At 26.1% G+C, this 18,768-nt stretch overlaps 4 protein-coding genes across 6 annotated transcripts in view; 1 reads left to right on the top strand and 3 right to left on the bottom strand.

Moving 5' to 3' along the window:
- Nucleotides 1-113: 113 nt before the first annotated feature.
- LOC122628388 (KAT8 regulatory NSL complex subunit 3) lies at nt 114-8,653 on the top strand. 2 transcript variants are annotated; one of them, XM_043810770.1, is made up of 8 exons: nt 114-244; nt 2,783-3,151; nt 3,219-3,792; nt 4,036-4,317; nt 4,440-5,129; nt 5,210-5,567; nt 5,686-5,874; nt 7,109-8,653. In XM_043810770.1, the coding sequence occupies exons 2-8, from the start codon at nt 2,904-2,906 to the stop codon at nt 8,215-8,217; spliced, it is 3,450 nt and encodes a 1,149-aa protein (XP_043666705.1). In that variant the 5' UTR covers nt 114-244; nt 2,783-2,903; the 3' UTR covers nt 8,218-8,653. The 2 variants fall into 2 exon arrangements, with proteins under 2 accessions (XP_043666705.1, XP_043666618.1); XM_043810683.1 differs by lacking the exon at nt 114-244 and adding an exon at nt 2,232-2,564.
- LOC122628695 (phospholipid phosphatase 5) lies at nt 287-2,008 on the bottom strand. The gene is made up of 6 exons (XM_043811268.1): nt 1,708-2,008; nt 1,383-1,488; nt 1,153-1,300; nt 912-1,040; nt 667-837; nt 287-611 (listed from the first exon to the last, which is right to left on the bottom strand). The coding sequence occupies exons 1-6, from the start codon at nt 1,794-1,796 to the stop codon at nt 442-444; spliced, it is 813 nt and encodes a 270-aa protein (XP_043667203.1). The 5' UTR covers nt 1,797-2,008; the 3' UTR covers nt 287-441.
- Nucleotides 8,654-9,583: 930 nt separating the features above from the next.
- LOC122634778 (crossover junction endonuclease EME1) lies at nt 9,584-14,399 on the bottom strand. 2 transcript variants are annotated; one of them, XM_043824071.1, is made up of 4 exons: nt 11,597-14,399; nt 10,011-11,428; nt 9,884-9,937; nt 9,584-9,768 (listed from the first exon to the last, which is right to left on the bottom strand). In XM_043824071.1, the coding sequence occupies exons 2-4, from the start codon at nt 11,289-11,291 to the stop codon at nt 9,649-9,651; spliced, it is 1,455 nt and encodes a 484-aa protein (XP_043680006.1). In that variant the 5' UTR covers nt 11,292-11,428; nt 11,597-14,399; the 3' UTR covers nt 9,584-9,648. The 2 variants fall into 2 exon arrangements, with proteins under 2 accessions (XP_043680006.1, XP_043680013.1); XM_043824078.1 differs by having other exon boundaries at nt 11,865-14,399.
- Nucleotides 14,400-14,524: 125 nt separating this feature from the next.
- Nucleotides 14,525-18,768, bottom strand: part of LOC122634793 (BCL2/adenovirus E1B 19 kDa protein-interacting protein 3) — an 18,925-nt gene continuing 14,681 nt past the window's right edge. The window contains exons 4-6 of the mRNA XM_043824088.1: nt 15,840-15,913; nt 15,357-15,512; nt 14,525-15,270 (exon numbers count right to left, since the gene is read on the bottom strand). Coding sequence (XP_043680023.1) covers nt 15,219-15,270; nt 15,357-15,512; nt 15,840-15,913 — 282 coding nt within the window. The 3' untranslated portion in view covers nt 14,525-15,218. The remainder of the gene's footprint in view (nt 15,271-15,356; nt 15,513-15,839; nt 15,914-18,768) is intronic.

Genomic DNA, 18,768 nt, shown 5'->3' with positions numbered 1-18,768 from the left:
AACAAAGATATGCCGCGAACTGTCCCATAATCGTATAATTTTCATTTGGTGGCGCCACAATCACACATCTTTCAAAATGGTTTCCTCCTGCAACAACTCGTTGCGCATGACCAAAAGAACAATGATAAGATACTTTTTCTTTTATGTGCTATCACGTATTTCAATGTGAACATCGACTAACGTCATTGTCTAGATTCTAAACTCTACAAGATGTAATGTCAATTGGATGTGGCATCAACCAATCGTATGTATGAGAATAATTGATCATAAAGTAGACAAAATGATAGATCGTTCATCGGATGTATTTTATAGGTTATCTTGTTATTCATAGAGGGTTCTTGTTTACAAAGAATTGGAGACAATTTATAGGATTAAAGTATTTAACTTAATACATTATTGTTTTTTCATTAAATGGCAACAGTCAATGTTAAATTCTTTATATTATATCCATTTGATCTGTTCACTTTTGTTATTTTTAATATTCTCCAGTTGCAATTGCATAGTGAACGCTGCATATGGTTTATGACACATTTGAGAATCTAATGGTGGATAGTAATGTCTATAACATATGTATGTTAAACAAGATCCTATAATTCCACCAGCTACAATATCTAAAATAATAAATCGTAAATATCTATTGTAATATTTCTTAGTATATAAATTTACCTTGCCAATGATGATGATAATCACAAGTACGACTTAATGCAATAACAAGAGCAATACAAATTGGAAGAATAAAGAAACACAGTTTCCAAGATTGGGCTTTGCCTGTTAAGCTGAATGTGTGAAGTTTTCCTGCTAAATATAGTGCCACGAAACCAAAGCTTGCAAATGCAACTAAAAGTAGAATTTGTTGATATATATAAATTTTTATATAGATTACATGCTTATAAAAATATTTAAATACATACATGAGGAATGTCCACTCGGGAATGATTTTTTTCCATCTCTAATAGTAATTGGATTTCCCGTACATTTAAATTCAGAATTCATTTGCCCATCTGGAAAACATCGCCAAAAAAAATCTGGCCTTGGTCGTCCTAGCAATAAAAGTAGATATATATTAAGATGTTTATTCAAAATATATATACTAATACACAAGTATTAAATCGTAAAGTAAGTTAACTATTAATACAAATTTCTAATACTTACCAACTATAAGCTTTATAATATCTGTAATTAAACCATTAAATCCCAAAGCTAATGTTACACATAACAGAGCTTGAGAAAAATCAATTCTATCTTTATTGATTATAAATGAAAATAATATCACAACAACTGGTATCAAGAATACAAGAGGCTGAAAAATTATAAAATATATATCATTATATATTTTCATATCATGTATGTGCTAATCTAAGAAATAGTAATTAGAAGAATACCCATAATACTGTAGTTGGAACATAGGAATCTGTTTGTGGATTTTTATATAACCATAATTCATCTTCGTGTATTTTTCTAGTAAATGGCTCTGCTTGTTCCAGTTCTCTATAATTTAAATAATAATAGAATTACTGTATATAAATAATGATAGAAATACTATATTTAATTATATAATTTATTTGTATATGAGAAGTTTTATCAATTTAAACTAAACTCGCAATATAATACTACTGCAAAGCATTTAACAAAATACAATATATTCATGCAACTTCGAAAAATATATTTATACGGTATATAATTTTTTTAAATTAAATATATACTCACAGAAACAATAATGCCAGAATGATTCGTAACAAAACGTCAAAGCAAAAACTCGCTGAAAATTCTATGCCGAAAAGACGTACAATAAGCATCTTAACTACAAACTTGAGTAGAGTATATCAATTATTTGTTTAACATCTTTTACGTATAAACCGTGTACGTATAAACATAATTTATAATAAATACACATACTACCAGAATTTTAATACAAATAATACATTATGGTTAATACCGCACACATTGTTGTGCTTTAGATACTTAAACACAAGAAATCGACACGCCATGACAAGTGTCAATCATGGCTGGTAACCTTAGTAAATGTATTGTGTACCAACTGTGTTATTTTATTACATATTCTTTTGCAACTGGAAGTACAAGAACGGCATTTTAATTGGTTGAATGGTTCGTGTAAAATATCATTTTTATTGGACGAATTATTATGATATCAATTTCTAATTGGTTTAAATAAAAAAAGTATTAATGATCATATAGAAAATAATAATATAGAGCAAATCTATAATAATTATTTTGATTTAACACAATAGAAATGAAGTTTTAATGAAAAATTTAATTACTTTTCTAAATTATATTTCAATTCATTCTAAGTTATAATAATATTTTAATGAAATGTGTAAGAGAATGAGAAACTAGAAAGAACTATGTCTAGTCTTATATATACAAATGCACATAAACGGATAGCCATTGTAACTGAGCTAATATTTTCCTGTTCTTCGAAGTCGAGGTCATAAATCTTTTACTTTTATTATAATAGAATATATTGAATTGATTAAAAAATCTTCAGTTAATATATAGTACCTCGTGGAAGGAATATTAATGTATTAAATAATATATTTATTTTAGTAAGTGTATATACCTATGTAGTTTTTGACTCTAATCGAGTTTATATGATATCTAACATTACGTATGATGATATATATTTTTTATTCAATATTTTCAGTCTTTGATTAATTTTTTATTCTAATAGTTACCATATTAGTCAAATGAAAGAGATATTAATTTTGTAGAAATCAAAGTGTTTACAATGTGTATTATAATTAGTATTTTTTTGGGGTTTTAGGTAAAGAAAAGAAAATCTAAACAAATTATTTATATAAAAAAAAATTTGTCAAAGGAATTGTTTAAGATTATGAAGGTCTCCTACATTCATATTTATACTACTTGTTTATGACATAATAAAAATGTCATCTGGATTGGTTTCTTCTACTTCACTAGGTAGCTATGAGCTACCAAGTCCATTAGGAGATACAGTGGAAGATAATTCTAATAAATTTACAACATATTTGCATCAACTTGCTGGAATTAATGAAATGGAGGTTGATGTGATACTTAAGGATCATTCTTATGCTCGTCCATGGAATTGGAAACCAGAAAATATTTATGTTAAACCAATAAAAAAATTATTTTTTCCAAAAATTAATTCAGCCATGTAAGTTAATATTTAATTAAATTAGTTTCTTCCAACTAAAAAGAATTATTTTTTATCTAATTTGTAGACAAGATGAAGAGGTTGATGTAGAAAAAACTGATGATGAACAACCAGTTCCACCTTTAGATTTAACAAGAACGCGACATGTTATGGATGAATTCCAACGATTAGCAAATTTTGCAAGACCAGATGATAATGACGACTGGGAAGAAAAAATAGACAAGTCAATGTGGACATCTTTACAAAGCCGGATATTTACTAAAGTCGTTAGAATATTGAATTCTGAGCGACTTGCAAGATTAGCAAAGTCAAATGCTTCGGTAGAGCCAATTTTCCGTCGTACATCAGTAAATACTACAGCAAGAAGATTTAGAGAAACTTTAGCATCAGCTGGTTGGGATTGGAGACTAACTCAGTGGTTACATAGTTTATTATTTGATCATCTTTCTCAAGAGTACTTAGCTATTTATCTTGATATTTTACAAACATTGAGACTAAAAATTCCGCAACTTGTGGATAAAATGATAACAGTACAGCCAAATATTAATGCAAAAAATGGCTCAATAACATGGGAAACTCTTGGTTCTTTATTAAAACGAACTTGGGATCCAATTGCTCCTACATTAAATAATAACAGGCTTGTAAATATATTATGATAATTACATCATATTATTTTAAGACATTCGCTGCGGATGACGCCAATTGGCGAAATTATTTATGTTGTTATGATACATGTGATGTTATCTAGCATTATCAACTATATCGATTGAATCAAAAAAAATATAAAACGCATCTAGCGAAGATATTTGTTTTTGGAGACGCAGCGAATGTGTTAATTATATAAAAAATATTTTATGATTATATACTAATATGTTTTATTACAGAAAAAACTCCCGGGAAATCCGATTTTAATAATAGCTCCATCCAGTATTGGTTCCAGTATTTCTTCTCGTCAACATAAATGGATTACACAGTTAGGAGCATTAGGAATGGTAGTCAATGTGCATACACATATAGGATTAGCAGCTAACAGAATGACAATGATGGTATGCATTGATCAACTAATTCAAGCTATGCGAGCTAAAATACAGGATATTAAAAGTGACTGCCCTGGCAGACCAATAATTCTTGTTGGTTTCAATACTGGAGCAGCTTTGGCTTGTCAGGTATAATTATTTTCTATAGAATTATTCATATAGATTTTTATACGAATTATTAACTTATATGTAAATTAATTAAAATGCAAAGTAAATTACTTATTTTGCCTTACAATTTATTTAATTTATAGGTGGCACAAATGGAACATGTAACTGCAGTAATTTGCCTTGGTTTTCCTTTTTCTACTGTCGAGGGAAAACGAGGTTCACCTGATGATACGTTACTAGATATTCGTTGTCCTGTTATGTTTATTATAGGACAAAATGCTTCTTTGGTAAGACCTGATGATTTAGAAGATCTTCGTGAAAAAATGTTAGTCGAAACAAGTTTGGTAGTGATTGGAACTGCAGATGATTATCTACGAATATCGACTGCTAAGAAAATATCAGAGGGTATTACACAAAGCATGGTAGATAGATGTATTTTAGAAGAAATAGGCGATTTTGTGGGAAGTATTCTTTTACAGCCACATCCTTTACCTTTGAGATCTATATCAGTAACAAATTATGAAAATAAAAATAACAAAAAGGAAAATCGTAAAAGAAGAAATTCAACCAGTAGCTCTGTTGAGAGTGAACCAAATTCTCCTACTTTAAAAATATCTCGACCAAATACACCAGTTTCTACAGTATCTATTGGATCTAGTACATCTTTGACTCAAGTGACAAGAACTGGATCTTTTAGTACTCAACCAACTCTAGTCACAGTGACTGGTCAACATATTAATCAAAGTTCAACAATAAGACGTAAATCGCGAGTTATTAGTAATCCAAAAGCACAATTTGTAGAACATTTGATAACTTCTAGAGTACCTGCACAGGTAATAATAACAGTTCTATAATAATATTCAATTTTGCCAAATTTTGCATACATGTATTTATATAGCTTTGTCTTTTATAGAAAACTACAAATTCAACAAGTGGTGGTATAACTTTAAACATTGGTTCTTTAGCAAGTCTAGCACCAATTGGACCAATACGTTTAGGTTCATCCGTTGATCACACTAATACAGTTAAGGCAATTAATACATCCAAATCTTCAATTACATCAAATAAAATTCCTAAAATTATATCATCGAATATACCACTTCAGAATGTTCCTAAAATGAAAGCTATTGTTTCGACAAATAAAACTTTTTCAAAAGTAATATCAAGTAATTATAGACACACTAATATCATCGATAAAAATGGTGATACAAAACTGATTAATGTCTTGACAACAGGAAATCAGTCAAGGATAAATTCTTTAAGTACCGCAGGTATAGAAATATATCTCTTTTCAAATCCATTTTTTTCATTTAATCCAGAAATTAAATTCATAAATAATATAATAATTATGCAAACATATTTTATTTAATGATTGGTCTTTATATATAGGACACAGTAAATCTACCAATGGAGAAGTAAGTGGAACATTGTCAACATTGTTGCACAATGGAAAAAGTTCTGCTACTACAGTAAATGGTTCTCCTTCTTCCCGTATATCTTTAAGTTCAAGTATATTGTTAACACCTAACATCTCTTCGACGACTAATACAGCAGTTACAACATCAACTGTTACAAAAGGTAAAATACTATTATCTAATCAATTAACAAGAAATTTACAATGATTATAAAATTTATTTATTTTCTTATACTATCAATTGACTGAAATTATTTTATTTCTTATTTGAAAATGTGTCTTATTTTGTAATAAAGTTAATTATTCTGATATTTTTAACAATATAGAATTTTTTTTTTTTTTTTTTTTTAGTTTTTTTTTTCTAGTAAAAGTACAAGCCAGGAGTAACATTTCTAGATTATAAAAACAAACTTATAACATATATTCCATTTATCATAAATTACTGTTTATAAAATTTAATGGTGTTGTGTAGTACTTAGAAAATTTTTTTAAATTTCTTTTAGTTTATGAAGCGATAGAAAATTTTTTTAACAAGAGAATTTTAATGATGTATATATTTGTTACATTTTTATTATAATCTACAACAATATTATATACATACACACATCAATATATAAGATATTTTTGCTTTTGAATTATTTCATTAATTATTTTTCTTTAAAATATCATGCATTTGTACTTTTTTCAGAGTGTAATTGACATGTGTACATAAAATCTCTGGATATTCCTTGTAAAATATTATAATCAATTATATAAGAAAAACTAAGGGGATTTTTTATCTATTAGTAAATCGTAAATACTTATACAAACATACTTTTGTATGTATTTATATTCTTTTATCATTGTAAAGTTATTTATAAAATTTTCACAAAATGCATTCAAAAGAATTGCATTGTAAATAAATGCTAATTTTTATTTTATGTTAAATAAATATTTTTTCACATAATTTGGATTTGTTTGATACCTGCCCCAATCCTTTACAATATGCAAGATAAATAGAACAGTTTATAACTTATTAATAATAAAATCTTAATTTATTAGTACAAAAATGGAATAATTATTGTAAGTATGGATAACAATGAATGGCAATATTCAAAATTCATACTACTTCATTTTATAAATAAAATTAATTTTAATGTATTAATATTAAAATTTAAACAAAGAATGTATTATATCATTTTATTTTTATATTATTTCAAAATAGTCACTCTCGTATTACGGTCGTGCCTAAAAAAGTGAAATCCTCTTAGTTTTTTTAATAATAAAATCACATCATACTTACTGAAGTCAATGTGTGTATCTATATATACACACACACACACACACACACACACACACATGTATGTATGAATACATATACAATATATAACATCTAAAAGCTACATTTATATTTTATAGCAATGGAAAACAGAGAATCCTCCAACAGTTCTCAACATGTGGCCCTTAATCCTACTCATATGTGGGACATACCTAAGATCTCACAGTTATCATCACAAACAGTTTCAGTTTCTATGAACAAAGATTCTATAAGTACATTAGCTGGAAATAGTACTGCAATTAATGAAAATATCCAAAATACCAGAACTACATCTTCATCTGTAACAGCTCCATTTAGCTTTCATAAAACTGGAAATAGTGTAGCTATGCCTAGCCAATTAAAATTGTCTCATAATGTTACAAAAATAATGCCAAAAATTACACTGAATACAAATAACTTACAAAGAATCCAGAAAGGAAGATCGCAGACAGCACTAAAGAAAAATATTGTTAATGATATAGATGATGATTTGGGAAATATATTAGACATACCAATAATATTTGCAAAGGATGATGATAGTTTAAACAATGTTGAAAAAGTATACACATCTCAAACTGCAGATTCTAAAGAAAAATATGTACCTAAATTTAGTAATACTACAAAAGTTGTTCTTATAAGTAACAAGCATGATAAACTTCAGCATACTTCTAATAAATTTGTAACTCCTACAACACAAACTATTATATGTCCCAATGTTCCTGTGCAAAATATGAACCACGTAATATTGCAAACACAATCACAAAGTTCAGTAATAAAGGCAAAAAGTAGACTTGGATTACCTACACAGAATCGTTCGAATCAACCTACTATTAAGTACACTAAAATTATTTTAGCAAAAAGAAATAATACACAATCTTCTCAAGTTGATAAAAATGAACAAGTTTTACTATCAAAAACTTCTCAGAGATTAAATAAACCAAAAGTATGTATTTTTGAAAAAAATGATCATAAATATGCTCCACCTCAAATAAAATATCAAGAAAATAATACCAATGATGTAGTTGAAATTGAGGATGCAATAAAAACAAATATTATAGAGAGAAAATATGTTACAATACCTGAAATCGATCTCACATCTCCAACTAAATGCAATGAAAGAGAAACTTCGAATGAAAATGAAGTAAAATTTGAAAATAAAGAACATACTGAACATGCTACATTGAATAGTACTACAGGACTGGAAACATAAGGTACCTTACTATATCTTCACATTGTCATGTACTTTAAGAAGATTATTACCGACTTTAAAGCATGTTAATAAAACAAATGCCTGCCTCAAAAAAGCGCTAATAAGAGATATACATTTTAGTGGATACTAAATTAATAAATAAGAATATATATATATATACATATATATATAATTCAAATAATTATTATTGCATTAAAAAACTTATTCATTTTTTACTTGTACATATGTACACTAAACAGACTAAAACATACATTACAGCAAATTTTGCGTGATTATTTTTATGCTAGTTATATTAAAAGAATGTGATATATCTTATTGTTTAAAGCAGAAATATTAATGCTATACACATGTAATTATATTGAACAAACATGCAGTTAATATCTAAAAAAGACAAAAATGTATACTTAAAATTGATATTAAAGCTTTTACTGCAAAATGATAGAATTACTAAAAGATTATCATTATAAATAATTTAATTTTTTGTGTTTATATATTGACTGATATATCAAAGTTTACATATATATTATCTGTTTGAATATCACTTTTTATTGTGTTCTTTTATATAAAGTAGAATTGCTTTTTTCTCAAAGAATATTTTTGATCTTAGGATTATTTGCAATATAGATTGTAAAATGTACAAATTAATGGGCTTCACCATAAAGTAATTATACTATTCCTACTGGTGATATTTAAAAAACACAAAACTATTTTCTTAGAAATTCCATAATAAATATCTTTCACAATTATTTATTAATTTATAAAAATAATTTTTTACCACCATTTATGTGTTATTTTATTTCATACAACATTTATGTATAATTCTTGACTTATAAAGTTTTTCAATGCACTTATACATTATCTCAAAGTTACTATGAACCATTATTTTATCTAGTCTTATTATAATTATAGTTATGCAAAGTTGTTTCCTGTGATGTATATACAATATATTATTGTATTTGTATACAACTTAACATATTGTACACATTTATACTGGAAATTGGATCAGATGTCATACAAACTATTATGTGTTCTTATATATCTTTACATTCTCATGTTTTTTTGTTTCTTATATTCAATATGAGATAATTTAAGTTAAAGATCTGTTCATTATAATTATATATTTTCATCGTTTTTTTATATGTAGTATATTTAATAAAATTTAGGTGTGTTTTATGACTTGGTTTTATTAAAATATAACAATATTAAATAAATTATTTTGTATAAAATAAAATAAGTGCTATAAAATTTATTAATAAATATATATATATACATTATAAATTTATAAAAATGTTTTGTGTAGTCATATACTAAAAATTTGTATAATGCATTATATGGATACACAAATTAAAAATCTTATAATGTAACAAACATTCATCATATTTCACTATAACTTTTTAATAGTAAATGATAACGCAGATAAAAAATATATCTTTAATCATTATTACCAAGAAAAACATCACCATTTTCAGAAGTAAACATGATATGAACTTTTTTACTTAATTCAGGACCAACTCGCCTGGTTGTTGTAAGGGGTCCTACTGCTCTTCTAATCTATATTTATAATAAATATTATAATAATATATATATAATTATTTTCATCATGATCTATATTATATTTAAAATATTGTGCTTTTTTTGATTCCAATCAGAATTTTTTATTACTTACAGGAAGATCTTTTAATAATTTGCTACCATCTGCAGATGTACAATTCATATAAGCCTAAAATACATTATTGAATATTACAAATATAGTTAATATATATCTATTATATATTGTAATAAAACAATTATACCTCAACTAATTGAGCTGGACTTTTATATACAGAACAAATTGCTTCTGCAATTTCTAAGCTACTCAAATTAAATTGGCAAAGTTGTTGCTGCCATAATCTTTTCAATCCATTTCCATCTTTATCTACACGTACTGTGTCTTTATTGTCTCCTGCTATGTACCAATTATATTCTTTGTCAAAATGTTGTTTCTTTTCTAATTTATATGGTATTTCAGCAATAGCTTTGGTATATTGATAAATCATTAATGCTAAGTCGGCTGCATTTTCAATAAGTCTACTGTTACATTTATTAATTATTTGAATTTCAGCAAGACACACTTCTAGTTGTTGTTTTGAAATTTCTGGAGATTCCTTATATATTTTAAAGTCTTTAATCTCATTAGATGACTTACTTCCTGAACCCTTATTATTTTTTAATTTATTTTTTTTCTTATAATATAGAAAGTATTCTTGTATACCAAAAATAACTAAGGTCATATTATGATCTGGCAATAAAGTCCTTATGTAAGAAATACTTGTACAAAAACTATCATCCATTAATTTTTCTACTACCTCATTCCAATTCCAAATAACAATTATATATTTTTCAGTTTGCTTATTAATTTCTGTGTATATTTTATTATTTTCATCTATGCTATCTTTTTCTATACTTCTCTCCCAAGTTACACTTTTAGGAATTAATTGTGAAATAAAATTATATGATACATTTGTATCATTTAATGTTACTAGAATTTCTGGATAAAAATCATATTCTTTTATATATTTATCTAAAATTACTTTCATAAATTTCATACATTCACCTGGTCTAATATTTTTTAATTTTTTAGCTGTTATTGCTTTTAATGTTTTTTCTTTTATTAAGTTCTCTTGTCTTTTAAGACGTTCTTCTTTCAATTTATTTTTACTTTTTTTTATTGGTTCTTTAATCAATTGTTGACTAGTGCAAATATTTTTTTCATATTGATCAGATTCAAAAGAATCAGACATATCATGAGTATAAAATCTCTTTCTAGAAAATGCACTTGTAAATATCTCATTACTAGTTTCAACATTTGAAATAACATTCAATGATTTAGAATTATTTATACCGTACTGTCTTTGACATGGTTTGTTTGTATCAGTAATATTATTTTTATTACTAATATAATCAAACTGAACTTCAGGAAAATCAAACTCATCAGACACAGGGTCTTGTTGAGAATTTCCTATTTTTTCATTAATTGGAGTATTTATCAACGAATCTGATTCGTTCGAATCACTTAATATAATTACTTCTGACATTTTTATTTCTTTTAAAATTGAATCATTTTCAAATGCATCATTTTATACAAATATTTTAATTATAATTTGGATTCTTTATCCGTTTTCATAATCATATAGGAAAGACAGTTTTAAAGTATTTTTCCACCAATACATTACTGTAAATATAAATGTATATTCGAATATTTTTTTTTAATATAAGTTATATATGTATATATATGACTTATAATATTATTAAGTTATTTAATAGTATTATAATTATTTAAGAATTAAAGTTATTTATTTTCATACACATGATAACATACGATAGTTTTTGTTTTACTAACCTCAATTTAGCGCCTTTATCGTTAATTCTACTGCATGTGAGTTTATTCTGTTATATTCAATTCTTTTTTTTTTCTTCTATATTTATAATTTGTAGTCACCAAGAAGTGATAAATATAATATTTCATATAATAAAAAATGAATTTTTCTCAAAGAAAGTAAATTCATCTTAGAAAAATTCATACTGATATTATACGTGATCCATATTAGTAAATGCGCTCAAATTGAATTGAAAAATATGAATTTACAAAATATTTTATTAGTACTTACAATATTTTTTGATAGAAGATCAATCTTGGATACTTAATCGATAGAATTAGGATTTCTAGATAATAATTTATTAATCATACGTTAGTCTTTGTGCCAATAAAAATAATTCGAACAGATATCTTGTACCCAGTCACAACAGAAATGACCTTATGTCACGAAATTTTAATTCTTGTATTACATTGTTATTAATTCCTGTTATTAACATCCTATTATTAACTTCTCATTATTAATACATGTTTTTGTTTTAATGTTTTGCAAATAATTATTTTCAAATAGTATATAGAGAAATGAATAATAAATTTGAGAATTTTTGAAGTAGTGATGATGAATTTTATTTGGGATATTTTGACCCGAATAATATAAGATCTTATAATAATAATAATTCTAATAATAGTTATGATAATGGTAGTAATATAATTTATGAAAGAAAACTATGATCAGAGATATTAAATGATAGAAAAGAGAGAGTACGAATATATGTATAACTAACATAAAGGAAACTACTGTCTGATATGAAATTACAACAAAGTAAAAAATGGGTGGATGTTACTAAATGTCTACAGTTATAGGAGTTATATTAAATATAGTTATTACAACAAATTTAAAGTAATATTTGCTGCACCTCTTTCTATGTGAAGGAAAATAATTCTGATCAACAGGATATTCATTCTATAAAACATTATGACTGTGATTCACCAATACAATAGTCGAAATATGATAGATTTTTGATTTTGTGAAAGATGATATAAAACAAAATTCTTATAATAATCATTATTATTACTACTGTTATTATGCTTGCTTACATACAGAAAAATACAAAGTAATCATTCGATAAAAATACATATTAATAATTATTGAAAAACATCGTTATGAATTAAATGAGATAACTTATATATGAAAATAATAAAAGAAAGTACTTTCAATGAAACCAAATCCAATATAAATACAATTTAACAATTACGACATATCTCCATCACATTACTACTTTTAATTATTATTATTTATAAACTTATATATTATCTTTTGCCTTGGCTCATCATCGTTTAATTCTCATTCATTATTATTTGCTAGGATAATTTATCGAAATTTTCTATTATCATAAATCCATACTGATAATTAAATACAAAAAATATTAAAGGATATTTATGCAATTTTATAATATTCATAACTTAAATCGAATTGTTCACTAATCTGTATATCAATACAGTTTTTTCCATATGAACAAAAGTCCAGCTCTTTCTTTTGTTTTGTTTTTTGTTTTTTACAAATGTTACAAAGTTCAGTTTAATATTACTATAAGAGAAATATCACACGCGCGCGCTATTAAATCATTCAGAATTACAAACACTCGTATGTATGTGCAATTTATATTTTTACCTTACACTTACCCGTACAAGAAAAAGTATGTATTGACCATCATTTTGTTTCAAAATAATGGATATAGCTAGGCACTCAATTATATTTAATTTTTTTACTTGCCTAGCATATTTTACGTAATTCTCAAGTCGTGCCACGTATACTCATGAAAAATGTGCTTTTTATATTTCATAAATTTATAAAATTTTTAAACCCCTTCACACAATTGTACAATTTTGTTATAATAATCTACTATATTGTCTGCATTACTTTTCTTGCGCTTTTTCTTTTTATTAATGCTATCACAAATATTTTAGTAAATGTGATATAGTATAATTTAAGTTTTATTTTTTATATTTTTTATCAATTGCAAGATCATATTTTTTCTATAGATTAAATCAATGTAAAGAAATTTAATACGGTGGCCGGATAAGGGTTTTTGATTGTATATTGATGTATTAATCCATTATCAATATTGTGTTGTCTACTGTAACATGTTTCCTATAAGGAGAAAAAAAAAATGTTATAATAAAGGATTAAAAATACATATACACAACGTGCGTTCATATATATAATTTTCTAATATTACCAAATAATATACTACATCCTATAAGTCATAATCAAATAGAATGAGTATATAAGCTATATGTGTAAACATAGACTACATATAATAAAAATTATTAAGAGATAAAAATTATATATATATATATATCTTTTTATGTGCATTTTTAGGATAAATAATTTGTAATTATATTCGAACGATATATAAAGGACAATACTTCACCCTATACAATACAATTTAAAAGAGTTTTTTAAATACTTGGTGGTAAAAAAAATCTATATCTGGTCCCTTCTTCCGGCAGCCGTGAGATTTTCCGTACAGATGGTTTTTCACTACAAAAAGTGAAAATCAATATATTTTCTTTGTGAAAATTATTTCACGATCGATTACTGCCATTTCACTGATCGATATACAGGTTTTAAATGAAGTCCGGCTACGCTTTAAATGGTAATTACATTTGAAGTATCACCAAACTTTATGTAAATTTTGTATTTTAAGCAGGTGATAATTGCATTAAAAAGAAAGAAAAGTATAAGTTTTGTGTCTTCGTTTGATAATTAAAGTCTTCTTTGAGAACAACTTTTTCTGTGTATAACATTGTGTGTATCCGTTTAGCTTTTTTTTTTAATTTTTTTTTGTTTTTGTTCTTTTTTTCCTTTTTTATTATACAAATCATCGTGCAGTTCGAATAATAAATATAATGTGTCAAGATTATTCCAAAGTGAAGGGAATGAAGTCGTAATTGTTGAGAGTACGACGAGAATTCTCGCATTTTATTTCTTTATCTGCACACTTCCATACTTAAAACACAATCAATCTAAGTCTTACTCTCGTTCTCTCTCATTCGTTACTGGCGCTGCTCTTTCATTCCAGCTCCTTTCTTCCAATCTAACAGGCAATAATCAATTACTGATAAATATTATTCAAGCTATGTCTATGGACTATCGCAAATAGAAACGCATTAGAAACGGTATAAAATGGACACATTTTTCTTTCCCGCACAAGTCTAGACTACTGTAAATAATTTTTTATCTTCTTTTTGTTTTTTCTTATATATATTTTTTTATTATTTTTTTATTTTTTTAATATTTTCATTATTTAGTAATCTTTTCTTTTCTTCTTTTTCTCTATATTCTTTTTTAATTTATTTTACTTTTCTTTTTAAACGTTTTTCTTAAGCATATGACGCGCATTAGTTAAGTGATACAAATTACTTGAGAAGTACTGTATAATCAAAGAGGAGTAGGATTTAGAGAAGAAGGTGCTAACATCGACCTTCAAAAATTTATGCGCTTTTCTGTATTTCTTTTTAGGCTCCATTGCCTCCCAACCAGCTTTTCAGTCTTTCATATTTTCCAATTATCAGTTTATATTCCTCTCCCCTTTTCTTGCAAGTCTAGAATGCGACAATCCTAATTAACATCACTTTGTTATCTTCACTCAATGGCAACACGGGACAGCATTAGACCTCGCCTGGTAAGCCAAACCCTAATGAAAATATAAAAAAACATCTATTAATTTCTAATAAAAATAGAAAAAATGAATAACTATATAGGTATATAAATACTATTTACCCAAGACCAGTTCCAATTAATAAGGACAAAACATTCGTGAGGATTAAAGTATAAAGTACTTCTTTAGAAAACAATCCATTTTTACCAACTTTTGCAGTACGAATGCTGTAAGTTTTTCTCTTAGTCATACCAAGAGGATGCTTAAATTTCCAGTCCCTGAAATATAAAAAATGTTAGCAATAGATATAAAAAGACTAGTTTTATCTTATATCACAGACATTATACATTAAAACTACAGGATAAGGGTAAAAAATTCCTAGGTAATTTAAAAATTAATTATTCTTTTTAAAGACTCTTAGATTAATTTTTTTCAGATTGTAAAACTACAAGCTTAACTTTAAACATAAAACGTCCTGAAAAAAAGTCATTGATTTTTAAAATCACCTAAGAACTTTTAGCCCATACTACATAAATAATATTTTTTTTGAGGCTCTATTTACCAATTGTAATGTTTCTACAAAGATGATATAATATTTATCTTACTTCGGTGGTGCCTGGTCAGGACGTGAGCTCCATTCGTAAATCCAATCCATACTTTTATCTAGGATTTCGCCTTCCTACAAAAAGAGAAAAAATCGAAGAATCATTAATATCTAAAATGTGACGAGTAAAGAGAAAAAAAAAGAAAATTTTAGTTTAAGAGCAAATTTTTATGAGGAAACAAAAAAACGAAATCGTTTTTGTCGTATTATTACATCTATGTTGATAGCGTAACATACTATTTCTGTGATAAGTGATAAGTTTACTTAAGTCGGATACAACGGGATGTCGAGACTCTTATATATATGAAGAAATATAGAAAAAAAATATTAAGTACAACTGTACGAAAAATAAGCACGTAAGACGAAACAAAAAAATACGGCCTAAATCTTATTTGCTTCGATTTTAAAGCATTTGTAAAAAAAAAAATCGAAACAAAAATTTCTAAAAATGGAATGTTTTAATGATTTTTTCACGTTAAAAAAAAAAAAGTTCAAATTTTTTTAAAGGATAACCTCTGACGTTCGGCCATGTAAGAGAAGCGATTGACCTATCGCTTGATATGTCCTTTATATTACAATTAAATATTGTTTCTGTATTCGCGTAAACATCATTATAATCAATTATCGAAAATCCAATTTTTGGAATATGTATAATCTTATAATCAACACATCACTTACTATATATTAATAATAATTAATATATATAATGTATGATAACAGAAAAATGAATTATTCTGATCTCCATTAAAAGATATAAAATTTATACGAATAATTTATGATTTATTTTTCTCGACTTTCCTTAGACATCCAAAAAAAAATAAATCAAAATCTAAACATGTCAAAAACTTTGCCAAGTTTCGTCAATGCATGTACATGGTTAAATATAAATACGAATAAACGAATTCTCAAAATAGTCAACGCATAGCCGATTTTGGATAAACGCGCAGCAGTTAATGTCGAAGAGAAATCTACTAAAATAAAGTTGGCACCTTTTTTATTATTCAAATGACACGGTCATAAAATAATACCTTTCATATAGTTGTGCAATATATTAATATAATCGTGATTCAGCATGGGAAGTAAGTTTAATTGAAATTTTCTTATCAAAGTGATTAAGTAATTTAAAAAAGTGTAGATAAAAAATTATTTCTTTCAAGACAACGTCAAGGTTGAATATAGTAATATTGATCACATATCAGTTTTTACTATCGTTTTTACGCTCTTATTTACGTTAAATTCAACAATGAATGTTATCTCATAAATATTCTCTACCTTGATAACATTAAATAATAATCTAATACCATTTATAGTTATCTAATGATAATTGGATCATTTTCTAATGAACATTTTTTTACTTACTTTGTTTACATCTTCAGATACATGCGTAATATAAATACTTTAATAAATTTTTCGAAAAAGAAAAAGAAAAAGAAAAGAAAAATGATTGAAGATTTATATAAATCTAATGATAAAAAAGAAACAATTACGAAGAAAATTTATGAAGAATTGAGGAAGATTAATAAAAAGTGAACGAGAGCAATTTGAAAAATACATAGCTCGTTCTTTTTTTTAATGTATCAATTTCGTTCTTAAAATGAAAAAAGTTGCAAATTTTTCAAATAACTAGTAAGTAACGACTCGCATAACTTGCACGTAAATGTGTGATTTTACTATTCATCGTTTAAATATACAAGCTCTGAATAATGGAAACCGTTACGTATATATATGTATACACATACATTATATTTTCTTACCATGTGAATGAACGAATAGAAGAATAGTGAAATATCGATGAAAAGATTTCGTTTTAATATCATTCAATGACTATGATGTAAATTACACGCTATATAAAATACACGAATAAATTTAATTCTAATTAAATCAATTAATTTACTATTATTATGTTCTTAACTAATAGTAAAATTAAATCGGATAAAAATAAAATTTTTAGGTTAAAAAACGGTTAAATTTTCTTGTTATATTGCCGAGTTGTCCCTATCTTTTTTTCTATTTTGTATTCTGAAAGTAATATATACACATGACTAAGAAAGTAAAAGAAAAAATATACGTATATTCGTTGGTTCCTCGTTATATATAATGACGCATATTTGCGTATGTATTATAATTGCGACATAATTACAAGATATTATTGTAGTTTATATATATATATATATACACACACACACACATACACACTATCCACAGAAGAGTTCGTGATTTGTAGATAACTTTATGTAAAAAAATAAAAAATAAAAAAGAAACAAATAGATAGATAAATAAATAAATAAAAGTATGGCATAAAAGTGTGAAATCGATATTAAGGGATCGCAATGTACGTTATATTTAATGTACATATATATGTATATGTAAAACACACATACGTTATAAGTAAAGCACAAAAAGATAGTGCGCTATTCCGTCCACGTGACCTGAACAGTAATAGTTATAGCTGATATAAGAGAAAAGGACAGTGACGTTTGACATTCGTTTCTCGACAATCTATGGAAAAAAACAAGTATATAGACTGTCTATATAAATGAATATATTATTTTAAAAATGAACGAGAACATTTATATTCGTACGCATGCTTTGTTTGTTTATATTCTCTTGTTTCAAACGACGATAAATCGTCGATAATGACTAAAAATTGGCCATTGTGCGTGTGTGTGTGTACACATATCATATATGTACGTAATACTACATACAGTATGGAGAAAGATCGATTTGTTTGGTACGATGCGCGACAATGTTAAAAGCGTTGCGATGCCCTCACTTCAAGAACGGAGTCACCAGCACTGCGCATGGCGTGACTGCGTTATGTTCTCTGATTGGTCGAGAGATACTAACGTCAACATTATAAACTCTCTCTCTCTCTTTCTTACTCACTCTCTCTCTCTCTCTCTCTCTCTCTCTCTCTCTCTCTCTCTCTC

This window comes from Vespula pensylvanica, chromosome 1, assembly GCF_014466175.1.
Source record: "Vespula pensylvanica isolate Volc-1 chromosome 1, ASM1446617v1, whole genome shotgun sequence".
Lineage (NCBI taxonomy): Eukaryota > Metazoa > Arthropoda > Insecta > Hymenoptera > Vespidae > Vespula > Vespula pensylvanica.
The sequence above is the reverse complement of the archived record's forward strand: the minus strand, read 5'-3'. Positions and strand labels throughout refer to the sequence as shown.